The sequence below is a fragment of the Larus michahellis genome, chromosome 14 (assembly GCF_964199755.1).
Source record: "Larus michahellis chromosome 14, bLarMic1.1, whole genome shotgun sequence".
Classification (NCBI taxonomy): Eukaryota; Metazoa; Chordata; class Aves; order Charadriiformes; family Laridae; genus Larus; species Larus michahellis.
Window position 1 is genome coordinate 1,677,941 of NC_133909.1, and position 19,766 is coordinate 1,697,706.

Below are 19,766 nucleotides of genomic sequence, written 5' to 3' on the forward strand. Positions count from 1 at the left end.
TGCAAAAATGCCCACCTCTCACCCTGGACCCTGGAGAGCCTACATGACCAGCTTACACTCAAAAACCCATTTTCAGATGCGATAAATAAGATGAAATGAATCCCATCTACATGACCAATATGAGAGTCTCCGAAGCTGTTGTGAGACTTGTAAGGTGTGGGGTGACCTGAGAAAGGAGGGCGGACTGCAGTGAAACACGGGGCAGGGAGCAGTCCTGAAGGGCTCTCCCCTCCTATCCACTGGACTGAATTTTTTCCCCTCTTTGGGGAGGTCTGGAGGCTTGACATTTGAGGCACGGGAGCTATCTTTGCAAGAAAAGCAGCGGGCATACAAGAAAGGAACGCAATAGTCTGATCTGTTTTACTTCTAATGCATTCAGTTTCTGCAGAACAAGGCTGGGAATAGACACAACTCTTGTGAAAGTCTGAGCAGCTGGAAGCTGATGTACTCAGATGTACAGCAGCTCTTTCTTGAGAGATATTATTTGTCCTTTCAGAACGGAACTATAAAGACTCAAATAATCTACCCTTCTCTGGGAAATTGCCCTTTATTCTGCTCCCCATCAGGCACTCTGGGTTGCTAGCACAGGGTTCTTACAGAAACATTGTCCCTGCTGTGCTCCAAACCTCCTCACAGCACTCTCAAATGAGAAAAAGGGAACCATCCCCTAAGCCTTCTACCGTGAGTGCTGAGACAGAGTGCTCCTCTGAGGATGGACCAAGCTCCGTGCTACAGAGCTAATGTGCTTGTCCCAGTGCACACCAGTACACTAACTGGGTGACTGTTGGAGAACTTCACAGCTCTGACCTTTAAACCTCCTGCACTAAATGTATCCCTGACCAATCTTCACCCTCTTGTCTTAGTGCTGGTATTGTCCTTTAGTTTACACTAAGTGATTTTCCATCCCAGCTATTAAGCCACCACTGTGATGCAGGATGATCCCATGTCTCCCAGTCTTCCTTTTCTGGGCTAAACAAGCTAAACTCTAGTCTCATCTTGCCTAGCAGGACATCTCCTCCCCAGAAAACCTTCTTTGCCGCATATTTTTGTGCCTGCTGTAGCATGAATTAACCTTCCTTGAACAGGGTAGACAAAGAGAAGCCGCTCAGTGGCTCCTGCACCTCCTATGGGTGATTTCCTCTCTAGAAAGAACTAGATAATAGCTCAAAGGCCCCATTTTTTTGTGCCTTCTTTCTGTTCCGTCAAAGATGGCCCATATCCATCCTGAGGGATGGATGCTCTGTCCCAGGGTATCTGATCAACACAAAGACTATGCATTTATCAGAAGGTGGGGATCCTCAAATTGGATGGGTTAGAGAGGTCTCTTTTTGAGTCAACCACCGTGGCAGATGGTGGACAAATTAAGCATGGTTAAGATGAAGCTCCTCTGGCCTGGTCTGGACATGTCATTTGGGATGTGGTCCACAGCAGGGCCTCTTTCTCCCTAGGCAGTACCACTGGAGACTGAGTAGCAAAGTCAGATGGTGATGTTGTGGTGACTCTGTTTTGTCTTTGCTGCTTGTTTCAGAAAGGAAAGAGGAATATCTGCTGTAACTCATATATGCCTGGGATACCCATGTGAGCAAACAGGGAACCATAAATGGGCTTCTCCCTAGGCAGCAGTGCAATGGGGCAGGTAGTTCTATTCCCACTCCAGCTGATGGACCAAAAGAGACCATAAATCACGGCTCCATCACGAGGCCTCTGGTTCGTTGCAAACTGTGAAGAAGATACTGATGCTGCTAAATTTGTGCTGCTAAGTACATCTGAACTGCATTTGTGCCGACTGGGGGCTTCTGCTGGGAATTGCCTCTCAAGTTACAGCCAGTCCCCATGCTGCAGGATGATAAAAGGGAACCTGAAGAGGATAAGTTAACCCTGCTTACACTCTCTCACTTGATCTCCAAGCTCGCAAGCTTTGCTATGAATTCCATGGGAAAAAAGGTCACCATTGCCAAATCTTAGCTTCACCAGTACTGTTCCCAGATCCCAGAGATCTGGAACAGGCAGCTTTCTGGATGAGACTGTCCTAAAGCCTCAAAAACACCTCAGCATGGGTACATCAGCATCCTCCTGAAGAAAAGATGCGTAAGCAAGCGACCGAGGGAGAACCCAGACACCATCAAGTCATGAGGATAACCCAGATCCGGTTGTTTTGGTGCAAGGACAGAATGAACAGGTCCCGTTTCTGACTGTCTCATCCATGGTGCCTGCGTCATCCTGAGGATGCCACAGATCTGACCCCCCTTTCTGGTACGTTCTGAAAGTCACCTCAGCTGTGTACAGCAGTCACGACTAATGCCATGGTCCAAGGTAGATAGAGCCACTGTATCTCCTCCAGCTTATGTCCATCAAACTACCTTTCTGATCTATGTGTCATGTTTGATCCATATTCCAGTCCTGTTCCTGTCATTCCTTCTCCAACTTCAAAATTAAGATAGACATCCCAATTTTTTTGATGGCTTTCTTGGGAAGTATTGGTGCAGGAGAAGGCTTTGAAAATGGTAAAAATTCACTCTGTTATGATTGCCATCCCCAGTTCGGTGTCTCTTGTGCGGTTCCGCCTAAATATTTCAAGGTACTTCCGTCCTATCTGCATATGAAAAAGAAGCCAGCAGCTCTGAAAGGCTTGTTTAGAAAATCCAGCAGCAGCTATCTATTTTGCTTTCACTTGCTCTATACAAATCCTTATTCACATCTAAGGGGTGAAGGCTCTGTAATGAGCACGATCATGGCAGCGTACAATACCCTTGACAACAGGAGGAAGAGCTCTCTTCCGAGGCAGGTTGGACAGAGACGCGTGAGGATGGCTGCGGACACGCCGTCCCGGCGGGTCTCTGCCACATGCTGGCTGTGGTTGTCCCCGTCCCTCAACGCTGCCAGGCTCTGCGTCGTGCTGCCAGGCTCTGCGTCGCTGCTGCTTCACAGAATCGCAGAACGGTAGGGGTCGGAAGGGACCTCTGGAGATCATCCACGTGAAGGATTTCAAAGGACTGCCAGCCACTTTAGGGATCTTGAGAAATAAGACCTGAAGCTCAAGATCTTCCAGAAGGCTTGTTTCATCACTGAAGGAGTGGCAGGGAAATAGGAGAGAAAGGTCTTAACGCAATGCACTTGAACATGCAATTCTGCTAATGGACTGCACAAAGCGTCCCCGTACGTCTGTCTGCGCTGCACATGAGAGAGGCTGCAGGGGGGCCCAGACACCTCACCAGAGGCAGGAAAAGCCACCAGAACATGGGGCACCATCATTTTGCACAACCTCTTCCTATCATTCACCAAAAGTCAAGCCAGAACTGACGATACCTGCGATGGGGTGTTGCCCTGATGGGTGTTGCCCTGCAGGGAGGATGCTTCGGCATCAGTGAGATACGGAGTCAGTGGGCTCTGTGTGTGTTTACGTGGCGGAGGTTGTGTCAGGAGGAACTACACGACACCGAAGGAGGCTGGAAGCTGCCGAGCTGCTGACAGGACCTGTCTCAGTCTCTGCTTTGCTTTTGGAGGGTGGGGGGCGGCACACTGTGGGTACCATGCCCCCAGTGAGATATTTCGTTTCCAGTGGGCAGGGATCAGAGGGCTTAAACATTAGAGAGAGAGATAAACAACACGGGTGACGCAAGACAAAGCGCTGTGGCTTTGCGAGTTCAAATGCAGGCATCCCTTTGGGCTGCGCTCTTGCATGGCACTGGAGGGTGGGTCACCCATTTATCTTCTGCTCATCCTTCCTCTGCACGCTTAGACTCATTTATTTCTGACTTGTGCCAGCCCTGTGCTTGCCTGGACACAGCTGCAGCCGGTGAAGGCCACTCTGGAGCCTGCAGGAAGCGAAACACCTCCCTGCCAAGCCACTGGGGCTATCAACGACCCACCAAGCGCTTACACTGGGGTCAGCTCAACAGCCACACAGGATCTGTGTTTTGCTTGTGCTCAGTTTCCGTGCAGCAGCTGGAAGCCGAAGCTCCTGCCTCATGTGGGGAACAGGACAGAGCTGGACACCCCCAGGCTGTGCGAGCCTCAGCCAAGACCCTGAGCTGCAAGCAGCTCGAGGAACCCTGAGAAGAAAGGTTGAGGTGTCACAGCAAAGCTGTGTCCCCTCGCCAGAGTCCAGAGGCCACAATGAAGCAGTGAGGGTCAGCTGTGGCCCCCACCTCCTGCCGTCTGCAAACGTGCCACGGTGAGTTGACCTTTCGGTTGTGACCCAACCTCTTCCCATGCGGTCGTTGATCAGTTCTCACTCCCCTTAGCTGGAGCGTCCTATTTTTCACTCGGGTCATACGAAACTGAAACAAATTGAGGGTGTTTCTGGTACTCTGCAGGTACACAGTGTTAACTGTTTTACACGATGAACCCCTCGACATTACGGGACAGCGTGAACTCAAGGAGGTCTCCTCCCGTCCCAACAGTCTGAGGGACCTGAGCCTCAGACCTGGACGTTCGTGTTACTTCCCCCACTCCTCTTCTAACACTCACAGTAACTTTGCCCATCTCACTGACCACAAAAGCGTCATGATCTGTGTTTTGTGTCCTGCAGGCTCTTGATCTCAACAGCACCTTGTAACAGTGAGAGCCACAGGCAAACACTCACACTGAGTCAAAAAGCATTTCCTGCTCTCTGTTCTGAATTCAGCTTTTTTAATTCCACGTCTTTCAGCTGCCACACAGAGAGGATGCATCGTGCTCACCAGACTACCTCCTCCGTCCCAAATCTACAGACTTTTATCTGCAGCTCCCTCTGAGCACAGAAATTTTGCCAGCCACTTTCAAAGTCTTTATTCGTATTATACCTCCTAATACGAACCTCAGGTTATTCTCATCACCTATATTTGAACTGGCTCTATTTTTAGTTCCCTGGTTTAAAATGAATATGAGGACATGCCTTTTATAGACTGTACACTCTTGGTATCTGAGCATATCTTAAATTAATAACAGTAACATATACTTTGGAATAAAACTCGTGTTACATTTTACACAATTGAGGCAGGGTGATGACATAAAAAGAATAGATAAGAGTATAGTACCTTAATAAAATTTTGAAGGGCTACGTTTCCAAAGAGAAATCTGTGAGTTGTGCGCGCAGATATGGCCCCACATAAAGAGCAGATCTGCTCAGAAATATGCCTGTGTAGGATGAGGGTTTTTACTCAGCAGATCTGCATCTCGCTGTCTGCACTAACGTTTTTCTTACCGTAGCGGGGAAGGCAAGCCCTTGAGCTCAATATGTCTCATGCATTGATCACAGAATTTGAACAAACTCCCACTGGCAAAATCGGGTTTGACTCCTACAGTCGGGGATCAGTTTTCGGCCTGACCAGTAAACTCCTTTGTGTTCACATTTCTTCCAGGAACACCGGTTACACCAAAAAAAAAAAAAAAAAAAAGGCTATAACATGTCTTTAATTCATTCCTTGTTCAGAGGGGAAATGCACTTTGGGAAAACAGCAAACCCACCATTTTCTCAAGGGGCAGGTGTGCAACGGCAGTGCGGTGTGGTCTGCATTGGCATACATAAGGTTATTTTCTGCAACAGATCCAAGCCAGTGACATTGAAATCAATTAAAAAATACCAGTCATTGGCAGAAAGCGGGCTTGGAATCAGCTCTTTAGTTGAGGAACTAGGCTGTCGTCCAGAAACTGTATGTCAGCTATATGAATTACTGGCAAAATTCCAGTTCCTCTGTTCATTCACTTGATGCTAGGACTATCCAAGAGTCAGAAAAACTGTCATGAAGAGATTTGTTCCTGCTCGAAGGCTTCCTGCTCCATGCATCTTATCGCTATGGGCATTGTCTATCGTTTGCCTCCAGCTGAAATGCTGCTCGATGTTCTACAGCTGTTAATTTAGAAGAACAGTCAGTGAGAAAGAGGCGCTGCTTGCTTTTCACCTGTCAGACGGAAAATCACAGGTTCAATCTAACCACCAGTCTCAGAAACTGGCACAGACCTGGGTTCTGGCAGCTTTACTCCATGAGAGCACCGGCAGCAGCCTCGAGGCACTGCCTGGAAATGATGCCCTCATCCAGGAAAACCTTTGGAGAAATCATCGTGACTGCCTTCATATGAGGAAATAAGGGCACACTGCTAGGATAAGTGATCGCGGGCACCTGTTCTCAGGAGTGTGATGGCCACTGCATGAGGGATTTTGGGACCCTGGGGAGTTTTAAAGCCACTACCTGAAGAGTGTGGGTGACAGATTGGGTTTACTCCAATTCTGAGTAAACCTCATCAGAAAGGAGATGATGTCAGAAAGGAAGCAGCTGTCCTAGCAACACTCAGGAGCTGAGTAGTGGGAAGGGGCTCAGCCCTCTAAAAAAGGGCTTTCTGGCACAGCTACCAGGGGACTCAGTGCAACCCCTCCTCTCCTATCCAATGTCTCTTGATCAGTGTTATGAGTATCATCAACAGATGACAACATTTAGGGCACTTGCTGGTGCCCCAAAAGCGAGTGCAGGGCTTGCTTTGGAAAGTCCAAACAAGGAGAAAATGCTCTACTCATCCTTCAGTCCATAGCCCTCCCTCACTTCCCAACATAATCTGCTCTTCTCTTAGGGTTTCTTGGAGAACCTGCTGGCCCTACCATCCCCTGAGAACCTCCAGGTAGCAAGTTATCTCCACCTTCAGGAAAATGACAGATGAGGGATGCCCATTCCTTCTCCTCAATTCCTGAGAGGACTGTGGCACTTTGACTCAATCCCCTGCCCACTGCTGTGGTGGCAGAAGCAATTCCTGCCATAGGGGACTATGAATTAATTTCAGCCTCAAAGCAGTTACAAAGGACAATGTAGCGCCGTGGCTCCGCTCATCTCCTCCCCGCTCCTTGGGAAGTCTGCACTTTTTGTTCATGGACACCGTAGTAAATTTTGCACTACGCAGACTTCCCTCACCTATAAACAAGGTATGCTACAACCTGATTTCATAACCTAAACTCAGTCACAGTAATGTCACTCTGTCCGGCGGGAAATTGCTGAGCCCTCTCTTCCCCTGAGTGCACAAATTGTAACTCCACAGTTAGAATTATCTTCCAGTTAAAGCAGGACCTTTCACGTACATGCCAGAGAGAAACGCTCCTTCTCTGGAGCAAAAAATAAGCTTCTGGTTTCTAAGACCTGGGCTTAACCGTGCAAACTTCCTAGCAGTTCCTCCAGCATCTGCTGTGCCGACCTATGAAAGCCGAGGCCGTACACTTGTGAGCACCATGTCTGTGTCTCCCACCAGGCCAAGGCTGCCAGCCGTCCACGTTGCATCCTGGCACAGGATGAAGATGTGATGAAGAACTGACACAGGGCCAACAGCCATCCCGGTCCTGCTGGTGACCTCAGCCTGTGGCATCAGGATCGATGAAATGCGCAGGTTCTCTACACTGAGCAGAGAAGGATTTTGGTTCCTAGCTGAAAGTACAAGCCTGACTTCAAGCCAGAGAAGGTAGGAATCATCTGGCTTCGCTACAGACCTCTAAAGTGTCCTTGCAGCCCCATGAATGGAAGATTAATGGCTCCCTGACAAATGTCACCAGCATTAGTCACTATGAGACAATCTAAACGGAAGGAGGTTCTCAGCCTACGGGATTTGCCCTGTCCTGGAAGAGTAAAGCAGCCCTGCTTGGATGCAACTGCAGCTGACAGGACAAGAAAAGGATGAAAACATCTACATTTGCTGTCTCTGAATGAGCAGAGCAAGATGCTAACAGGCCTTACACAACAGCAGATTACAGCTCAGCTTCTGTTATTTCAGCTGAGGCTAGATTAAGGGCCCAACACACTAAAAGTCACAGATTTTGTGGTAAGGCAAAGAGAAATTTATTATCCTATTGACTGCAAAACAACTGCAGTAGGAAAGCCCTCGTTCAGCTGCTTTACCATGCATCTCTTGGAGCATGGACACCAGACCTGTAGCAAAGTCATGGCAGTATTAAGCAAAACTGACTTTGGAATAATACAAAAAGAATTCCTCCAGCTGAGGAACAGAACGTGAGCTGAATGACTACCACAGCTGTGTAAAAGTAGGTCTGGGACAACAAAGTGATGTTGTAAACTCTGAAACTTAACATTCCTACTTCAACAGATGTTCAGCTGCTGTACACCTGTAAATCAAATACAAGACGCAATAAGACATCTGGGGCATGTCTCCCTCTGTTTTGTCCCCATCCAGGAACCATGGTTCCCATCTTCAACCTGTGGCCTTTAGACACTACCACAGTATAAACTAATCATAGCCAGGGGCTCACATGCTGTCAAGAGATGGAGACTAATCTTTTTTAAAGAGCAGAAAAATTCAATCACAGAATCACAGAATGGTTTGGGTTGGAAGAGACCTTAAAGATCACCTCATTCCACCCCCCTGCCCTGGGCAGGGACACCCCCCACCAGCCCAGGTTGCTCCAAGCCCCGTCCAACCTGGCCTTGAACCCCTCCAGCGATGGGGCAGCCACAGCTTCTCTGGGCAACCTGGGCCAGGGGCTCACCACCCTCACAGCAAAGAATTTCTTCCTCAGATCTCATCTAAATCTCCCCTCTTTCAGTTTAAAAACATTCCCCCACATCCCATGGCTCCCCTCCCTGCTCCAGAGTCCCTCCCCAGCTTTCCTGGAGCCCCTTTAGGGACTGGAAGGCCAGTAACTTCAAGTCTGTCTCTCAAGGACTGTCTGCAATTACTTTTGTGGCATTTGTTGCATACACCTCCTACAACTGTCCACAGTTTTATACTGACTATTAAAAGATACACTGAAGCTCCTAAGACCAAGTAATTTCCCTATGAGTGAATACCACATCCGGAAAGTAAATCTGGAAAGCAAACCTGGGGCCTGTGTCTCCAAAGACACTTCTCTGATGATGAACCAATGTTCCTCCCAAGGAACTTCAGAAGATAAACTGTATATAACATACTGGTTTTGCTAGAGCAGTAGATTTTTGGGCATGCTTAAGCTATCCATCTGCCAAACGTTGACCACAGGATTCGGCTGTTCTGGTGAGATCACAGAGGCTTCAAAATTACAGATCCCTCTGCAAAGTCCCCTATCTGCACCCCGGAATCTCTGATTTTTTCATAATATTTGAATTTCTTATCTACAATCTGAAAACAGAATTAAGACTGAACGCTGACCTGCTAAAGAAACAGTATGCCAACTCTAAGGGCGATTCTCAATTTCAGTTAAAATCCCTGTTCGGGAAGATAACCAGCCTGAGGTGCTCGATGACACTGTAGCAGGAAATCATAAGGTCTTTTATACATCAGCTCTTGATAATAAATATAGAAAAAGATATTCTTCAAAGAGAAGTTTGTGGCATGCAGCTGCAGCTCCCTGTTTCATAGATAGCTGGGCTGTAACTGCCAGCTTTTCACCAGCCTTCAGCTCAGTTTCCAAAGGTATCTGCCAAAACATCATGGAGAGCTGACAGACTCTCTGTGAAAGGGCATCCGATAATAGGCAGGGCTTTTTTCTTCTCCTCTCAGCTATTGTAATTTATTTTGATATACTGTTAACACACAGCAGAAAGGAGAGAAATCCATTCTAGAGGACCAGACTACTGAAAACCATCCATGGAAACTCAGCAGAGTGCTGGATGCAATGGAGTTTGTCGGACAAGGAAGTGGGCAGCAAAATAATTCACTGCCTGCAGACAGAGAACAAGTTGAGTGGTAACTTCTGTGATTTACATTGACCTGGAAATAGAAGGTCCTCAGCAGTGGCAGGGTCGAAGGCTAGTCCCAAGCTCCTGTGCGTGCCTGGGTCTGTACAGGGGACCACATCCTGAAGTCAAAAGCCAGAGATGCCCCACGACCTTCTGCAAGATGCCAGGTGCAAGTTTGGCTCCAATATTGCATGTTTCAATACTAATTGCCAAAACACTTTGCTAATCCCAGCCTGAACATGCACACACAGAAAGGCACAGGGTGGGGTGGTCTTTCCCTGGCTCAGACACAAGATTCTGGGTTTAATTGTCTCACAGTGAGAAAGAGAAGGCAACCCAACCTGGCTGGCACCATCTCTTCCCAGCTCAGTCCCGTCTGTGTCCTCCAGGAAGCATGTTTGGTCAGGTCAAGTTAAAAATGCCATCGATCGGCTGAGGTGGTGAACAACATGATCTCCAACTGACAACAAGTGTCTCTTCACAGGCACTGGCGAGGCTGCCCACGGGGGAAGCTTGATGTCCTGCTGCAGGGAGCAGTCTCCATTTAATGGCTGGCTACGGAGCAACTGTGGGCTTCTTGCCACAGGGAGCTGAATCTCCTGGCTTATCCATGATAGATGTGCTCCCTGCCCTGCTTGCGGTCATTTTTCTGCTGTTCCCTTAATAAACTGGAGGAAGGCTCTCAGATCAGCTGCCAATCCTCCTTCTGCCCATTGCTCATCATGTGGGACGCGCTTGCTTGGAAAGCCACGTTCCAAACCAGTCTCCCCAGGTTGTGCTTTACGCCAGGTTTGTGGCCAGTTTGCCTGAAGACAGAAGGGCATGAACCCACCACCTGAGTGATTCCAACGTACTTTGCAGAAGATGGCCCCAGGGACTGATGTGGTTTTGCTCATGTTCCCCCCCATTTCTTGGCTACAGCAGTGGGATGCTGCACAACTGCTGCAGGCATCAGTATGGTTTCCACGACCTCCCACTCTCCTCCCACCCAGCTATTCAGAGGGCTATAAAAGAAAAAAAAAAAAAAAAAGCCATCCAGACTCTGCTGAGAAATGGATGGTCGCGTCTGAAGTCGATTAAATAATTCAGAGCGGATTGAAATGCCCTATTGCATAATGGAATCTTTCTGCAAAGCCGTGAAGCAGTTTCCACATCCCAATGATCCTATTTTCAAGTCAATACAATTAAGTGCCAGAATATGCAATATTTGGAATTAATCTGGAATCAGAATGCAAGTGATCTTTAGCACACACACTGCAAGACACCATCAAAATCATTAGATATTATCCAGGATGAACATAAAATGATTCATTGGGATGCAGCGGGCTCTGGCTTGACAACCCTCCATTGATATGAAATGTCTAACAAGTGTTTAATGAGAAAAGGGACTCAACATACCTAACCCTCAATCTTTGCATAATCTATTCATGGCGCATTATAGATGCGGGTATGAAAAAAAATGACCCTTAAACTTCCCTCTTCCCCTGTATTAATGAGTCTACTGCAAGTGTGGATTACTAATGACGGGGGGAGGCAGTAAATTCCATCCTGGAGCTGATTCACTGCATGTTTTGTAGCTGCGTTGGGCCAATGCTGGTTGCGACAGATGTAATGCAAGGCCCCAAAATAACAAATTAAGGGTGTGAACCAGCACTTTGGGAAAGAAACTGGAACACAAGGCTGAGAGCCAAGTGACAGGGAACCTGCCACGACAGCAGGGAACCAGGACAGTGCTGGAGAGAGGAATCAGGATCCTCAATCTGCTAATGATGATTAAATTAATAAACCACTTTCCTCCCATTCATCTCTGGATCATATTTACGTGCCAACAGACCAGTGAAACTGCTGGTTCCTGAGCTGATGCTTGTAAAAGGGGCTCAGTGCAGGGTCTCCCAAAGGACCAGTGGTGTGTGGAAAAGGGGAATGCGTGCAACCCGCGTACAAGAGGAGGAGGTGGTGTCAGCCAGTACCCGATCCCAGTTTACCACTTGTGGCACCACCTTTAGTCTGTATGAAAAGCTTGCAGCATGCTGAATATCATCAATCCACTGAGGTGTCTGCATAAAGGTTAGTTTGCGTACAAATATATCATTTATAAAATACAGAGCCTGTCACAGGTATTCTTCAGCTCGCAGAAAAACCAATGACGGTGGGCAGAATGTGCAAATGAGGGAACACAATGGATGGGTAGATCAAGACATTTCAGCAAGGAAATGCCCTCATCCTCATATTGACACGGGATGTCCCACAGCCCTGCCATCATTGACAAGCTTTCCTAAGAGTCACGCAAACATGAACTTGGCAATGCTGTCTTGGGCAAACATAGACTTAGCCATGAGTCATTTACTCTGAGCTTCCTCTCTCCATGCATAGGGAAGGCATCACCTTCCAGTGGGAGCAGCAGCGACACAGTGCTGGGAGAGCTCTGGAGCTCCCCGGGGAGAAGGTGGAGCCACCTCAGCTGGCTGAGACGCCGAAGCAGCTCAGGAAGGTCTTGGTTGCTAAGTATGATCTAGAGCTGCATTTGTCCTCTTTCATCTTCGCCTTTGTACGAGGTTCTCTTATAAGCAAACACAAACGTTAACCTGCCAAATAAAGCAAGCTGCTGCTTTACTCTTGAAACTTGTCGTGCAATAAGCCTGAGCGACCCTATCGACTCAGACCCTCTGTCTCCTGGTACCGGCCCAGGGGGTGACTGTGGGAGCTCAGTGCGCTCCCCAGAGGGGTCTGAATCTCCAGGAGGCTGCAGGGCACTACCACCAGGGTGAAGGTCTGGCCATGGACTGGCAGCACAAGGTGCCAGGTCAGCGATGGGGCAGCTCCCACTGACAGCCAGGCAAGTGGGAAGGAGCCATGAGACTCAGCTGGTGCCTCAAGCCTGTCAGCTCCCTCCTGTCCTGACATCACCTTGTCTCCTCCCGCTCTCACAAACCCCTGCAGCTCCCAAACCTCGAACCCATGTGGGAGACATCTTCCACTGCTGTGGCACCATGGGATACATGGTCTGTCTGTCCTCCAAACAACTCACGCACATGCGCATGGCCTGGGAGAGAAAGGTGATCATTGCTAAGGTGGGGCTAGGTCACGAACAATTTGCTCCTTTTGAATATGCACAAAAAAGCTGATTTGAGGGAGACATTGTCAACCGTGAAAAAGCAAGAAATCATCCACGGATGCCGTGCATCATTTCGGGTTACAGGGAGTGGGATATTCATCAGGAGATATCAAAGGGAGAGGCTGTCTCTGGGGAATGTGATGTCTAGTTGGGTGTAAGGTCCTGCTAAAGGACTTGTACCACGTTCCCACACACCAGGCACCTGTGCTCAACCAAAACCAGCTTAGGCTGGACAGCTGTACCTCACACGAAGGGCTGAACCATCAAAAGAGTGCCCTGAGCCACTTTGCAGATGCATGAGGTGCAACCATACTGCAGGAGAGCGAGAACAGAGGCGCAGGCAGGCAAATCCCACATTCAGGCTGTAAACCTTGCCATATCCGCGCCAAATATCACAAGATAAAATGTGACTGTGGGTAGCTTTTGTTGCTCAGTCACCAGGCTGGCTTCTCGACACCAACGTCGTTTTCACATTGCCCACACTGCAGGATGCGGCTGCAGCTCCGCAGAGATGCCAGCAGAAATGTAGTCAGGCTTTAACAGCCTCATCACACTGACTTGGAGACATGGCTCTTTTTTTCTTTTTTTTTTTTTTTTGTTTTCCTGCCCACTGGCACTGCTGGAGAACAGCCTAGGTGCAAATTTTAGTGGGATGCTTGAAGACAAGAGACTCCTGCAGATGTCCTAACTCAGAGCCCATCTCCCAGTGAATCCAGGAACAGTAAAGGTTTGCAGCCTTGAACCAAAAGTGAGAGGTTCCATTTCTGAGAGTGTCACTGGGCAGGCTGTGAGGATGCTTGGCTCTTCCTGAGTTTTCCCCTCATGCTTTTCAGGTTGCAGCCCTGCCTGTGCACCTCCTCAAGGATCTCACATAACCTTACAAGAAACTAGCAGACTGTAGGAAAAATGCTGGTTTTCCCTATGAGATGACCCTGCAGTAGTCTGAAATCCCATATTCCTCCTGCCTCTCTGTTCTCTGACCCCTAGTGCTCAGTTCAACTGTGAAATTATGCTTCTCCAGCAAAAAACTCACTGTCTTTAATACCGTTGCAGTTACCAGGCAAACAAAGAAGTTGTTTGCTGATGAAGTGAGTTTATCATCTGCTCCACAGAATTTCTACTGCTGTTACAGACTGGTGAAACACAAAGAACCCAATTCCATTCAGAAACTGTTTTCAAGTTCTGACGCTGGTAGTAAAAAACTAAAACAAAAATCACATTTTTACCAGAAAACTCCACAATCATGACCTGGAGTAGGTAATCTGGAGTAGGTAATCTGCTCCTCGAGACTTGCCCGCTTGCTGTGGTTGCGTACCCACGCGGGCGCTCGCTCCACGTTGCGGCTGTGTGAGTTCCTCCCCAGCCTGCGGGACCAAGCGGAGCCCAGCATGGCCCCGGCAGGACAGCGGGTACGGTCCATGCGAGGGCAGTCTCAACCCCGGACATCTGAGAGCAGCAAGAACAGGGTGAAGAAGCTGCTTTTTAAATTAGGTTAGTGCACAGCGGGATGCGATAGCTCCCATCTTCAGTGCTCCTACTTGTTTCACTGGAGCACTGAACTCTCACAGCAGCCACCACAGCGATGGAGCAGCTACCCTGATGGCTAGGAGACCTAGTTCCCATGGCTCCCCTCTTGCCGGAGAAGGTTCCCAGTGCCCACCCAATGAAGACTCATTTACAGGTGCTGGTGCCTCCCAGGTATCTCTACGTGGAATTGAAGGTGGCTACCTGAGAATAAAATGTCTGACTTCTAGCTACCTAAGGTTAGATGAGACTGGCCCTGCAGTGTGTCTCACCATGGAGAATCTCTATGGCCTAAAGACTTTGGATTCATTCCTAGATCATCATGACAGACTGACAGTGAAGTCTTTTACCATGGTTTGAAGAACACGCTATGTAGTGATTTTATAGACTTAAATGCCAGGCAGTGATGCATTGCCCAATGGAGTGTCATATAAGAATCATAAATCACAACCTTGCAGGAGCCTGTGGATGTCAGACATGTGAATATGCTGATTTGGTATCCATGGTAGTTTGGCATGTCTCACATCTTTGTCTTCTGCCCAAAATAGATTAGCTCTTAAAAATTACTCAGCACTTGGAGTCCTGCCACAGCACAGAAGACAGTTGAGAAAACACCAAAAATGTGTCTCCCAGTGCAAAGAAATATTGAGATAAACTTCATTGGCTTTGTTCAGTCTAAAAGCAGAACCCTCTTCCATGGTGGTGTAACAACAAGGCAGGGCGAGGTTATTTGGCTAAAAGTAGTTGAGGTGGAGATTTTAACACATGCACTGGAACTGAAATAGGACAAAATCTGAGCATGGAGCTGCTCAGCTAAAGCAGCAGACTGTAACCCTTGCTGGAGCACTCATCTCTCCTGTCTATGTGTACAAGTGGGCTGCCAGTTCAAACTGAACACAGGACATCTATCGTGTAATATTTCCAGAAATAATCAAACGATATAGGGCACAATCCTAACGGAAGAGTCCCTAAGTGATTTGTTACATCCGAAGTCCCTGCTTTCACAGCACAAATAGGCAACCAAATCGTATCGCAGACAAAGACAAACCCACGCGTTTGCACAAGCAAACAGGGCAGTTTGCCTGCAGACTGTGTGGAGATGTTAATCGCTTGCACCAGTCACAAGTGGGAGTGTGAATTTACCATTAAGAAGTTAGACATTAACATTATGGTACTGTTCAAATAAAGTTGAAATTTACAGGTAGCTGAAAAGTAAATTCAAAGGCAAATCCATTCTTTTATGTCCATAAACAGCCAAGATAGTTGAATTTCTTCAGATAATAAAAGCCTTTTATCCTCTTTGGAAAGCACCACCCTATCTGATGGCTGTCGGAAAAAGTGATGTGCCAAGAGCCTGGGCTCCCACTGCCCAGTCTCCCACCTTCCCAGGGATAGCAAATGTGCTCTGTGGGGCTTCCAGCAAAGCCAGTGGAAAAGGTGTGAAAATCACTGGCCCTTTCACAGAAGAACAGAGCCCCTGAGAATTCTCAGTTAAAGAAGAAAAGCAGGTTTTATTCTTATCTGGGAGGGAACTGGGAAAAGTGTATTGTACAGAAAACTGCTGGGAGATAATTCAAATGTCTGAGACAAAGGGGCAGGGTTTACGGCCCTGCCCTGGGCTATCCATGTGCTTGACGAAGGCTATCAGGACACACCACACCTCTACTGGGGCACACTTTCTATCTCACCCTAAATATGCCTGATGTGATACCACAGGACTGCAAAACTCCTTTTGGATGGGGAGGAGAAAGGGAGACCTTGTGTGAAATGCCATCCACGGGTCCTTCCTCGAACCATTTCAGTTCCCAGCCCACCTGAAGGTCCGTGGAGGTTTCCTCTGCTTCCCTTCAATGGTGCAGTGCCCGGCTGGAATTGCAGGGTATTGTATTACAAGTCCCACGGGTGCTGCCTCAGCCTCAGTAAACTTTATTTAAGCACACACAGACATACACAGACAATATACATATATTTGTTTCTTCTCTGACAGTTCTACAGGACCAACACTGCTTTGGATGACACTCGTGGAGAATTTGAAAAAGTGCAGGAAATGTACGAAAAAATAAAGGTCTTTTAATAATTTGTGAGTCATGGTCATCCACAGAAAACAACACAGGTGCATTCAACCAGGCAAGCACATGGACACATCTCCACATACAGTACATTGTGGCTATATAGGTATCTCCACATACATTGTGTCTATAGAAATGTACAACAGTCTCAGAAGTCGGCAGGACACAGAACCAGACGAGTACTGGCATGGCGCGCGCTCGCACCCCCAGTGTTGCGACCCACTGCCAGTGCACCAGCACGACTCGGTCAGGGTGTGGGCGCCAACAGAAAGATGCTCCAAACACAGTCTCACTGTGCACTATAAAAACTCACCAAATACGCAACGACATCATAAAACAAACATTCATCGGGGGGGTTTTGGTGACCCAGCTGCTTTGAGTCGGATCTCACAGCTTTTGCGTCACCACAACTCCTGGGATATATGGTTACTTATCTAATATAGCTACAGCTGTCTCTCAACATATATTTTATATACAGTACATATACACAGAACGTACACAGAGCAGTATATGTATATTTTTGTGTTTTCATGTTTGTACATTATATCACATTATATGAACACATAAAATATATGTTTTAGGACCTAAAAAGAAATAATTTTATAAAATATTCATAATACCCCCCCCAAAAAAAGCCCAGAAGTCAAACGAAAGAAATCCAGACACGCACTCTTGAAGTGTTAACTGCCTGCCCTTGGACAGCATTACACTCCTTCCCCTTCCCCTTATAAATACAGCAGCACAATGGTGGTTTGCAACCATGCACCCAGGAAAACACAAAGCAGTATAAATTGTTGATCCGCAAAGTCAGAGTGGAGCCTGGAGTCTGTCAGTCCGACTCTACACTCTCCCTCCGTCTCCCTCACTAGGATTTAAAAGGTTCTGCCAGGAGCACAGTATTTTACCCACAGCAGTAATTTGCTAGACTAAATCTACTGACTGCAGTCCAATACTGTTATCTCATAGCACTTAGAACCCAGCTTCTGAGTTATAGCTTTTTTTTTTTTTATTTAAAACAATCTTTTTATTTAGCAAAAAATTGTTTCCACTGTACCCTTCGTGTGTCCTCTTCCTAATGTGACAAACCCGGAGGAGATGAAATTATGGAGATCTGGCCCTCCACTTCGATAAATATCCTTTCCATAGTGACCTGCCAAGGAAAAGAAAACAGAGAAACTTTTATTCAGTGCATATGTATGTGTGTGTGCGCATGTCACACTGTCACCCTCATATGAGTACCAAGGCCCCACCACACTGTTACATTATTAATGGCAAGCAAAGTGTATAACAGAACATAATAGCTGTAGAATCACAGAATGGTTTGGGTTGGAAGGGACCATAAAGACCATCAAGTTCCACCCCCTACCACGGGCAGGGACACCTCCCACTAGACCAGGTTGCTCAAAGATGTTGCTATAGCAGCATCAAAGTCTTACTGCTTTATTGGCAAAGATCCACAAAGAAGAACAATTGCGTATTTTGATAACTGCCAAGGAACGAACAGATTCTGATAGGGGAACCATGAACATGCCAAACCAAACACCCCAGTCTCCGGGGAATTTGATGATCAGTGGCTCAGATTCAGGTTTGCGAGGAGCAGCTCTCCCAAAGAACTGGTCTCACTCAAACCCTCAAGACTAAGGAGCTAAAGGAAATCAGAAAAGATATAGCTTTGATTCTTCCCGATTGCAGCCAGACCCCTGACAGCATTCATGTCCCATTGGTAGAGATTTTGTCTCGGCACAAAAGCAAAGGTGCAAATATCACTCTTGTCCAGGCTGGACCCGAGTCCCCGTGAACAGCACGACAGCAAACTTTGTCTTTAGCTTTGATTTGCTCTGGTCCTTGAATGGCATCCCTGGAGAGTTTCTCTAGTGCAATAGTTTTCTGCAGAACACTTCATAGGAGCTTTCTCAGTCTGTGACAACCGAGTAGGTTCAGGAGACACCCAGCTTTTTAATATTTTAATACATTAATAAAGAAAAAGGCCTTCTGCCTCCCTGTTACCATGCAAAGCTCTGAAATGAGGACACAGATAATTTTTCAGATACTCTTTATTATCTCCTCCCTTTTTCATGTTGTTAATTTTTCTATTCCTTTTATTTTAGAAAGAGGCAAAGATAAGATAGGTGCGGGGGGGAGGGAGCACGGCAGCCTCAGGGACCGGGAATGCAGCTCCCTCCCCGTTCAGTCTACATCTTCTCTGTGCCTTTCTGCACAAGCCCCAGCTGTTTCCCTCTGCGTCTGAGACACGGTGGCTGGAAGTCCCTCAGGGCAGGTGGTCCCGTGCCCGGCGCTCAAGCAGGAGGACAAGGGGTAACAGGCACAAACTTGACCATAGGAAGTCCCTCTTTGCTGTGAGGGTGGCAGAGCCCTGGCACAGGCTGCCCCGAGAGGTGGGGGAGTCTCCATCTCTGGAGACATCCCAAACCCGCCTGGAGGCGTTCCTGTGCCACCTGCTGTGGGTGACCCTGCTCTGGCAGGGGGTTGGACTGGGTGATCTCCAGAGGTCCCTTCCAACCCTATGATTCTATGATTCTGTGATTCTAGGAGAGCCAAATCAGGAAGAAATGGGGAGGGCATCAGGGATCCAGGTGGGAACGCAGCCCGTGGCCACGCTCTGGCTGGCTCGCGTTGCCTCTGACCGATGCTACAGCCCTTTACTATTTTTCAAACACTGAGAGCAAATGCCGTTTGTTCTCATACACTCTCAGGCTCTCTGGCAACACTGTGAAAACTAATAGAACAGAGGCTTTGAAATCTCATCAGTCTGCAAACTTCTCCTCTTTCCTTTTTAGCCAGTCATCCTCACCCCAGCATCCCAGCAGCTACTACTGATTTTCCAGGCCATTACTCCCATCACCAGAGTCCAACCTACATATGAGTGAGCTGAGGGTAAGCACCCTGCCAATTGGGTCTATGTTGTCCCACAACGTCCCACTCTTCTGCCCTGCCATGGATCTGAGCAGGCTCCAAACCCCACTCCCCATTCAGGGAGGACACCAGCGACCGCCCGGCCAGGAGAGCCTAGCACAGACTGCCATCGCCTGAGTGTGCTGGAGATCCTCAGAGGGGGCTCACATATGGCAGGCAGAAGATGCTGAGACTTCTGACAAATGTTTATTCCTGTCTAATAGAAAAAGCAGCCCACTCCCTTCCCTCACATATTTTTTTTCTGGTCAAGGTCAGCCAAGTGCTCCTTGTAAACGTCTCAAAACACATATAAAGTGTTTCTACAGGTTTCGGAGTGTTAGCAGCAAGACAGTTTTCTTCTTACAGTTATAGTAATGCGAGGTGGTAGCAAAAACCTTCAAATGTGGAGGCATCCACACATAATTTGGCTGAGAAGAGAGTTTCCAGAAAAAAGAAAAAAGGATTTTCTGCTTCCACAGATCATGGGCTCTCGCGCTCTTCTTGCTACCTAGCTCTTGC

The 19,766-nt window shown here is 47.7% G+C and overlaps 1 protein-coding gene across 3 annotated transcripts in view; it reads right to left on the reverse strand.

Annotated features, from left to right (window-relative positions):
• Window positions 1-19,766, reverse strand: part of SHISA6 (shisa family member 6) — a 272,644-nt gene that overhangs the window by 192,668 nt on the left and 60,210 nt on the right. For all 3 annotated transcript variants that reach the window (XM_074607622.1, XM_074607621.1, XM_074607620.1), the window contains exon 4: window positions 17,389-17,484. In XM_074607622.1, coding sequence (XP_074463723.1) covers window positions 17,389-17,484 — 96 coding nt within the window. The remainder of the gene's footprint in view (window positions 1-17,388; window positions 17,485-19,766) is intronic.